The following is a 9,815-nucleotide window of genomic DNA, read 5'->3' on the forward strand; positions in this document are numbered from 1 at the left end:
GATAGAGCAAGCACATCATTTCCTTCGATATGTATAAGTTTACTTGCATTAATACAGTCACAACGCTGGAGTTAAGAGGATGGTTTTGATTTTGACCCAGCTTCTCCCCCACCAACATCACGAAGAGTAAGGTAATACGACACTTTCTGCATTTTCCTCCCCTTTTCTTCTTGACTTGATGAAGAGACGTGTCTGGTTCCCTGTACAGCAGACGACACCGCTTCTTTACATCTCAGGTCGGGGGACGGTTCGAGAATAATTCATGTGTCTGTTGTGTTCCCGTCAGATGGAGATAAATTCGTCCCAAAACTCACAAAGACCCAGGAAGATGTCCGAGGTTGCATAGCACCTTTGCCCTTGAGAGAATTGCTCAGTCTTCGCACAAAGACGCTGTGGCATCTAGCGGTTGCCATTGCTTGCCGCGATCCCCGCATGACCTTGGCAAGACCACACAACACACTGCATTCTTCTGAAGTCACCCACGCACGTTCTCTTTTTGCCTTGGCCTTAGACATGAACCTGCGACTTGAACAAAGAGCCTCATTACAGAGAAAAGATCACATCCCAGTGGATGAACCGAGGGATGAGCAATAACCTCTTTGGTATGGTTTTGGTATTAACTTCTCTTTTTCTCTTCCGTCCTCTATGATACCATGTGCCTGGCATTCCTTTCGATGCAATATATTTCAACCCAAAATGAGACGTTGCGTGACACCAGACACGTTCTGTTGACGGTGTTATGGGGAGTTCTGTCTATTGTCAACAGTGCATAGTGTATGTACATAGCTCACCGGCTTTGTTTCGCTCCTATAACTCTTCCATCAGCACATATTTTAGGTATTACCTAGTACCTACAGCATGGCACGACAAAACATTCCATGCAGGCCCATGACCTGCAAACTTCATCAACCAGACAATATAGTTTTGTCAAAGAGAACCACCCTCTAGTTTCGTAGGCTTTTAAGAAGCTGCTTAAAGAATATCCACGCCGACTATTCGAGCTTTACAGCTACTGTAGTAATTGGAATTCATCCACCTTTTGATATGTTAAAACATACTACACATACGAGAAGTAAATGAGATTACCAAGTGCATGAAGCCACAATACATATATTACACTATGTAGAATATCTCATTCTGTATATTCTCTTACTAACCAACAAAGACTACTTTAATTGCACTTAACAGAAGCCACTCTTGCTTAATTGTAGTCTTAATATTTGTCCGAAAACGAGCGCAGTTATTTCTGTGAGCATGAATTATGACACCTAGCACTCGGCGGCTGTTAGCATCCATTGAATAGAAGGTATTGTTGTATAGTAACAAGGGAAGGGGCTGACCCAGCAATTTTCTAATACTTCAATCATGTCGTGTGGGCTAATTTGGACTCTATAGTTAACAAAGCAACATTCATGTAGGGGGCGGTCCGGAATGTGAAATGGTGGGACTAATTGGGCATGGCGTCTGTGTGATGGACTCGTTCTCAGGGTAGTTACTGAACGGGAGCGGGCATCAAAGGCACGAGACCGGCTTCCCTTGCCGTCTGTTCTATATATATATATGCAGAACAGACGGCAAGGGAAGCTGGTTCTGTAACGTTACATATATATATATAAAACACCTTCATCTATATAACACCCTGCTCACTAGAGGCTGCGACCGCTGAACGGCAAAAGATTTGTCAGATCGCTCAACGAATTCCATAAAGGAAGACCGAATTGTTTAAAATTCTTTGTGTGTTTGTTGTCTTTCAAATCATATTTTTACATCTTACATTACATTTCACTTATGAAAGCAAGAGTCCCGCAAATTCGAGTTTGGTCGCTGTACGATCGCACGATCGCACGATCGTCGTCAGATGAAAATTGGGCCTAAATTGTATGTTGTTTTTTGTACCCCATGAAGACAACTAATTAATAACTGTGTAGTCCATATGTAGGGCATGTAGAGCTTATATAGTGGAGGTAGTAAATACTTGATGTACCGCAAAAAAATAACAATGCATTAAGTATTCTCTTTTATTTTTTTCTTGGGAATGGACTCCAGGCATACAGAATATTTCCCTGAGTTTGGCACACCACACAATGCAACTAGATGAGATCTCAACATCTCCGTATTGAATGCACTTTTATAAAGTGACCTACAAACTCCATCTCATATGTACTTTATTGCACATCAATGTATGACAACCTATCGCGGGGTGTGGCTGTCATTCCTCTCCAAAAGCTGTAGTAGGTATAAGTCAGTTAATCTGGTGGGTGTGGAAAGTAGATATGTCATGTACACAACTATCCGTGCTGCATAGCACAGCTAAGAAACCTGAAAAACATTGGTGGTATTAGGACGAAAAGTTTTATATTTTCCCTTATGGCTCAATTTCTGTTGAAAGAGAAACGTACCGCCCCTTTGTGAGTTCCGGTAACGGCTGCCTCTTTACGTTCAAAGAACTCGAAATACTGTTCGTTCGACTAACAGGAGTATTATAAGCGAGCAGTTTGGATTGGCTAGCTTGAGAGGTAGTGTCTGTTTTCTGGACTTTATTTCCTGGAAGTTGCGAGGCCATGAAAGATTTGGTCACGAGTCCGCCATGATTTGCATTGTCCTTGACTTCTTGCACCTTTGACCCCTTGTTAATCGGAGGGATCACCTGATCGTTCCTAATGCCCATCCCAAGGCGTTGCAGTTCATTATCAACTTCGTCCTCTTGTTTCTTTCTGTCAAGCTCTCGGCGTATGCCCATCAAGGAGAGACTGTGCTGCAACGCCCTCTCGCGGACCCAGGGAGGAGGTGACTTCGGCGCGTTCTTCCTTTTCTTTCGCGGATAAAAATCATACATATTGATTTCGCCAAAGATGAGTTTCATCCCTGGAATGCCTTTCTCCTTCTTCTCTCGTGGTTTGCGTTGAAGACATTTTTCACATCGACATGCAGGTCTGTGATTGATGTAGGAAAACGTGTAAGCTCGCGTGGTCTTCGTGGCCAGCTCCCATGGCTCTCTGGGCAGTTTCCTCATGCGCGCGTTTGACAGAGCTTTGATGTAGGCCTGACGATGCATTTCCATCTTTGAATGCCTGGTGGCGTACTTCGCATACTCTTTCTCTTCTTCTCTCCGTCTTCTTTCTTCTTTCTCCCATTCGTCTTCGTCTTCCCCTGCATTGCTACCCGTGAAACCTGACTCCGGTGGTACCTGACTGTTTCCACGTTTCCTCCTAGCTGCCTGACGTTGTCTCTCTAACTCCTTCAGCTTGTACTGAGCCATGGCCGAGTCGGTCATCCCGTGCCGATTATATAGAAGCATGTTCTTCTGCATTTCGTCAAGTTCTGCTCTCTCCCTCTCTCGTTCTCTCTCGGCCAAGTCCGCAGCCTCATCTATGCCACCAAGCCCTCTTGCTCTACCACGAGAACCGGCCCCTCTGCTACCCAGTCCCCTCCCCCTCCGGCTGTCAGAATCTCTCTGTACACCCTGTCCCCACACTCTCCTCTCCCCGGGGGTAGCCACGGGAGTATTGTCAAACGAGTCCAACCCTCCGTGTTTCCTCTTCCACTCTTCGAACTCTTCATCTGTCAACTTTACATTCAGATCTTTGCCTGCGCCTATGTCACCGTGTTGATATCGCACCAGAGGGGTGTCGTACTCCGGGTCCTCTTCATCCTGTCCACTGGGGATGTAGATAGTTCTCTCACTGATCGTGGGGGCGCGACCCGTAGACATGCTGCTACTGCTAAGACTTAGTTGACTTTTCACTATCGAGGCTCTTCTATTAGCTACGAGCTGGACCTCCTTGTCCATAGAGCCGAGCGAGCGTGACACCAACTGGTTCTGTAAAGTCGCCACCTCCATTTTACCCTGCCGGATAGACTGGACCACACTCTCATCGTAAGAGTGGCGTAGCTGCGCGATATTCAACTTGTCGAGATACTTCTTGTAATTCTTCTGTGTATATCTGTGAGAAGTAGAAGACAAAAAGACTAATTTTTTGCATTGTCATGACACTTTGTGTTTTTTCTAATACTTATCAAATATATGTCAATAGAAACAAATAGAAACTTTATATAAAGATCGTCAGTTTACTGACCTGTTTCGTACTGATGTTTCCGCTATATCTCCAACATCCGGGTACTGGTCCTCGATAACCAATGAAAGCCCGGTGGGTGCCTTCGTCTTTCTTGTTTCCCCATCATACTAGAAACGAATAAGAGAGGGATATTACCAAAGAGCTATCACACCATTCGAGTATTCCATGTGCTGTTAGTACGTATGACTTGTGGTAAGTACGGGCATGTCAGTTATTGGGGTAGACATTGTGCATCATTTGCATGTCGTTAGATCGTTGGCAGTAAGGACAAACTGTTTATACAAAATGTAGTACAGGACCTCTCAAAGAGAAAGGTTTAGTGCAGAAACACAGGAGCAAGAGCAGTAAGGGGCTTATTTCTTTGATACTGAAGTTATGTATCAAATGATTAAGGACCGTCACCGCACACTTGTTGATTCGGGGATTAACTTGAAGGAGAAAGATCCTTTGATATCAAATAGAGAGAGCGGATAGTGAGTGACACCCACCTGACCTTAACTCTGGCTTTATCTCCATAAACGACAAGAAAAGGAGCAGAAAAACTCACTATTTTTTTCACAGCACGCCGTTTACAGCCTCGCTTTCTTACCAATGGTGGTGCATGATCGTGACGTGCAGTTGCCAGTAGAGCCGATACGCGGCGCTGCTGATGTCGTATCTGTTGGATGTCGAGTGGCTGCTGCATGGTTTTCTCCCCTCCCAGTTCCGGCTCCTGGGCATTCAAAAGTTTGAAAATTGTTAGCAGATGATATGAAAAATCGGTAGTTGGAATATGCAAGGCTGAGGACGAGTAAAAGCAATCATCTGTTGTTTTTGCCTGTTAAAAGAAGCAAAACCCATTTATAGTCGAAAAGAGGGACTTGATAAGCTTAAGGTCCATTGGTTGTTGCCACTAGTAAAGATCTCAGATTGAACATACACCCGTGCATGCCTTTTGAACAAAAGTATTTGTTACCACACTAGAGCATTTTGCTTAGTTAGAAAATAGAAAGTGGAGCATGGACATGCCCTAGTGTGGCTTTGAATTACACCAACGGCCTGGCAGTGGGTTAGATTTTGTTATTTTGCTTTACCGTTTGTTTTCTTTGCCTTTCTCTCTCTTGTTATGTTTGAGAAGTGTACTTTTAAACAGAACGTGAAAGGGTGTAGTCATGACACACGTATCGTTATGGTGATAGTCACAATATCCAAGCGAACTTTCGTCGTCTTCAAGCATATGTATTAAGAGGGCTACCTGTCACGACCATAACATTTTATGATTGTCTTCGCTTTTGCTTTTCTTGACAGTCATGTTAAGAACAGAGCTGATAAAAACGTGACCTGCTTTCCTTCCAGTATTTGTCCAAAGGTTTTAGGTGTAAACTTCTTGTCTGTCATTAAAAAAATGCAGTGTTTCGTGTAACCCCACTTAAGAGGTACTCTAAAGCCTGAGTGACAACACTAAATGCACTCGTGGTACCCGTGGTTAGGTCGCCGAGACTTTGCACCCAGAGATTATCGTAAAGCAGGCTTTGTTTGGACAGGTTGTTTGTTTAGTGAACACTCTAGTTGCTTTTTGAATTATTACCCTTTGTCAACGTGTTTGGACTTTAAATTTGATGCTTTGTTGGAACACATGACATTTAAAAGATTGGCAAGAATAGTATGACGCAAAGCTGCGACAAACACCGTGACAGCAACTGTGACAGCTATTGTCGTTAGATTAACAACTTTGTTTGAACGTTTGGGTTGCAAGTAGAAGTGTACGTCGATTGTCTCCACCATCTTGAATTTGAATACTTTGCCTATGGTTGACCTATGGTCTTCACCAGGTCAGAATTATAAGTAAATTTGCTTGGTGCCCGATTTCTGTCGTACGCGATAATTCCGACGAAATTCCGGTTTAGGTCACTTCCCCTTCATACCAGATCAGAAGTTCATCACAAAATACTGAATGCATCACACACAGCCACCACCAGCAGACGATAAAACATGATACACCGATCACGACCAACGTAACATCGTAGAACCTCTTAACTGCTACTCAAACCTTACATCGTCGCTTCCCAAGGAGTCGTCTTCGTCATCCGACACGTCAGTCTCTCGTTCGCACAACCTTTTCTTCTGGCCTACAATTAAACACTTCATGTCTTATTGAGAGCAAGGAGGATCTTGAAAAATCCTTGCTTGGACACAGATTTTCGGCGGTTTGTTTGCGGAAGACATTTGGACAAAAGGGTCGAGCAGGTGAAGCGACTATGAGTAACCAAGCAAGACAATCCTCTTCAGAAGATCCCCCCACATTGTGTATTTGTTGTGACACGGAGTCACCTCGTAAACAAGCCTTTCACGGGGTTTACAGCGCCGTGTACCACTAGGCCGCTCTTTTCAAGCGGACATGTATCGAGGGTGCTGGTCAAGTTTCCTACAACAATGGCGGGGCACAATACTTTAACAGGTTGACTGGTTCTGTATGCGTGTCTGTGAGGTAAAGGAAGGCTAGAGGGATATTTTTACTCACATTTTGACGGGTGGTTAACACGCGCCCTGTATAGTCATAAACAGTGACCTCGATATCTGTTGTTAGATTAATAGAATGAAATTGCCTGACACACTTCTGTCCGTCTTCTGCTGAACCCATGGCTACGAACATTGACTACAGTTCTGTGGGAACAAAACCCTACCCGTAGCGCCACCTGTAGATAGAGATCTAGCAATGCTTTCACGTACTTATTGTACAGTCTGATAGATATCAACTTTTTCTGCGGTGACGCAACGTTTTCATTTTATCTGATCGACACATCTAACAGAAGAACTCTCAAATGTCTACGAACCATGTACCCTAGCTAGAAAGTGTTGAGAGTCAATGCAATACCCTTAGATATGCATTATTGCGCATAGTCCAAACACTGCGTGCCTTATACGTCGGATTTTACTTTTGGATATCCATAATGTACATAGCATAATCTTTTGATCTCGTGCGATCCACACACCTGTACAAGAGTGCAGCAAAGGTTTACCTGGCTGCGCTGCAGGTGGGAGTGAAACATCTGGTTTCCAGGTAATTGGAGCCGAGTTAAGAATCTCGATGGAAACATGCCCACGGGCGGAATGGCCGAATGTCATTTCTCACCACCGTTTTACAAAATAAATGGCTGCTTTAATCCCAAAGTCGTGATATAATACAATCTTTTCATTCAGCCTATCGGATACAGGAGAATGTGTGCTATGTTTACGGGCGGGAGAAGAATCAGTACCCAGTACCGACTCTAAGATACATGTAGAGCTACGCGCCAGCCAATAGCCTTATCCGAATATCTGTCCCAGCTCGTGTTCTTGAAAACATGAAGATATATATCTTTCGCTTCAGTGCTCAGCTATACATATCTAGCGCACAGCATCCTTTGAACATGACATCAGATAACATTCTTGACAAATCTATAAGATTAATGAAGATATTTGTTGATGCCAACCACTTAAAATTGATTTGTACAAAATTAATTTGTGCAAACTTGATTTGTTTATTACTACATTGCCTGGCACGACACACATCTCCGTTGCCACGGGACCACCCGACATGACAGGTTTTGCAACAATTAGTAGACAAGTATGATCACTTCGCGTTAAACAAAATGGCGAAGCATGCTTGGAAAAAGGTTGACAGATCATTGAAAACACGTGCACGATGTGGGTTAAAAATAAGTTTGGAATTAATTCAGTCTTTGTTAATTGGCCTTCAAATGATAAAAAGGAAACTGCCGGTCTTGAATTGCAGACTATCGATTAATTTCTATTGCGGTGTTGAAGAGTCGTATGAAATTTTATTTTTAGCTGCCACTCCTTCAGTGCGACTAAAAGCTCTACAGGACTCCATGCATCGATGTTGCGCTACCAGCCTGTTACCCGGGTGTCATGTGCAGACATACCTGTTCAAGTTGACACCTGTCGGTCACCTACAAGTCCCCACATGGTCCGGTCCGAATGGCGGCTTTTCTCTGCACCTGACACGAAACAGGCGCTATGGTTCCCAGGTGCTGTGAGAATTCATGAGCACTGACGCTTACAGAGAGGGGATAGGTGTAGCTTCGTCCCGTAATGAATGCTGTCACCACTCACCGACGGTGTTCAGTTTCGTCGGTACAGTTGCTGCTCATGCCTGTGGGGTATCCAAGGGAGAAACCATTCTCAGCCCATTTATGGGGACAGCAGTGAGAAATATCAACTTGGTGTAAGTCGTGGCCAACTAAAACCAAATTAGGGATAAACAACACATGCACACTGTTGAAATATAACCGAACCGATATTTGACGTCCAAAAAAAAAAAATCGATTTTAAACTCTGTGTAGCAAACTCGTACTGCTGAAATGAAATGGAACATTCCATTGAAAGGAAAGGTGGGGGTTCGATCTCCCCGGGGGTCACTGTACACAAAAGCAGCACTCCTGGTGTAAAGTACAACCCTGAGTGACAGGTATAAGTTTCATACACAACAAAAAACATAGTTAGCGGGAGATTGGATGTCACTGGCTGGGGAACAGGCCACACAGGGTCATGCGAATATTGTTACCACAGAATTGCTTGTTTTGGCTGGATTTGTCGGTATCGACAATAGTACTCTGTGATAAACTTTCGTTAACCAAATATATCATCTAAATACTCCCCTGATTTGAATAGCTTTTACTCAACGTAAAACGTCTGTATCCATCAATGTAAGCTCTGGTCAACAGTTGCCTTGCGTCCTTGGCCCTGTCTAGCAGAATAGACTAGAGTATCTTTAACACAAGCGCGCCACCTAGACGATTTGTAACAAACTGCACACGGTTGGAATAGTACTTGCATTTCTTACATCTGGATTTTATAGTGAAAAGATGATATGCACAATAACACCAGCACAGATTTCAAGATAGAGCATTACAACATATGTATTATTGTTTCACAACACATCATATATGGGATACATACCCAATGGCCTGCAATGATAGTTCACAATGTCTGAGTCTGCATGACTCCTTGGTGCTAGTTGCACACAAACTTCTACACTCAAACATCTAGCAACTTGCAATATCATCGTCCTCGGAGATAATCAGTTCAAAAAAAGAAAGGATTATTCTAAACCATGAACAAAAGGTCGATCTACAGTGTAAGTATGATGTCAACAGAGCTCTTAGCTAAGTTGTAGTGTATACTATCTTACTTGTCAAATTCAAGGTAACTTCTGGAACTACTTGACAGGTAAACCTATGCATATATGCACACAGTTGAAGTTGTTCCTGTTATTCACACCACAGGAGGAAAAACACATAAAATGTAGGGAATGTACACACTGAAGAATCATTGCTAATACAAAACTGGAAGTCATCTGGCAGACCCATGACATGTTGTTCAATTTACAACCCCAAAAGGGCAAGAAATCAATTGTGTGCCAAATCATTCCACAATAACCTTCATCCTGACCACTGCTGCTGTAAGAAATGCATAAGCAGCATAAGTAATCGGGCTCAAGAAAGGGTTTCACAGATCTATCCAAATTGCATTAACATTTTCAAAATTTGTACAAACATGTAACATTACAAAGAGTCCTGAATAATTCTGGATTATATACACCTGGAAATGAACTATCTAAACCACACAGTTCTAAATGCTAAGACAAATTAATTCATTATATTATACCTTTATGTAATATACAGGTGAAGGTTGTCACAGATATCTGACATAAGAAATAGCATCAAGTCTTAGTCGTAAATCTGTTCATCTGTACTG

The 9,815-nt window shown here is 43.1% G+C and overlaps 1 protein-coding gene across 3 annotated transcripts; it reads right to left on the reverse strand.

Annotated features, from left to right (window-relative positions):
- Window positions 1-2,004: 2,004 nt before the first annotated feature.
- Window positions 2,005-8,375, reverse strand: LOC118410182. 3 transcript variants are annotated; one of them, XM_035811721.1, is made up of 5 exons: window positions 7,982-8,375; window positions 6,111-6,184; window positions 4,624-4,788; window positions 4,077-4,183; window positions 2,005-3,944 (listed from the first exon to the last, which is right to left on the reverse strand). In XM_035811721.1, the coding sequence occupies exons 3-5, from the start codon at window positions 4,759-4,761 to the stop codon at window positions 2,366-2,368; spliced, it is 1,824 nt and encodes a 607-aa protein (XP_035667614.1). In that variant the 5' UTR covers window positions 4,762-4,788; window positions 6,111-6,184; window positions 7,982-8,375; the 3' UTR covers window positions 2,005-2,365. The 3 variants fall into 3 exon arrangements, with proteins under 3 accessions (XP_035667614.1, XP_035667613.1, XP_035667615.1); XM_035811720.1 differs by lacking the exon at window positions 6,111-6,184 and having other exon boundaries at window positions 7,982-8,288; XM_035811722.1 differs by lacking the exon at window positions 6,111-6,184 and having other exon boundaries at window positions 4,666-4,788; window positions 7,982-8,286.
- Between the last annotated feature and the right edge of the window lie 1,440 nt (window positions 8,376-9,815).

This window comes from Branchiostoma floridae, chromosome 2, assembly GCF_000003815.2.
Source record: "Branchiostoma floridae strain S238N-H82 chromosome 2, Bfl_VNyyK, whole genome shotgun sequence".
Lineage (NCBI taxonomy): Eukaryota > Metazoa > Chordata > Leptocardii > Amphioxiformes > Branchiostomatidae > Branchiostoma > Branchiostoma floridae.

What these genes read in the sequence shown, in the direction of transcription:
- LOC118410182 (XM_035811721.1), bottom strand. Translation starts at nt 4,761, where the DNA reads ATGCAGCAGCCACTCGACATCCAACAGATACGACATCAGCAGCGCCGC. An exon ending in GGCGTGCTGTGAAAAAAATA is followed by an intron (nt 4,184 to 4,623) that starts GTGAGTTTTTCT and finishes ATTCGTTTCTAG; the next exon opens with TATGATGGGGAAACAAGAAA. An exon ending in GAAACATCAGTACGAAACAG is followed by an intron (nt 3,945 to 4,076) that starts GTCAGTAAACTG and finishes TACTTCTCACAG; the next exon opens with ATATACACAGAAGAATTACA.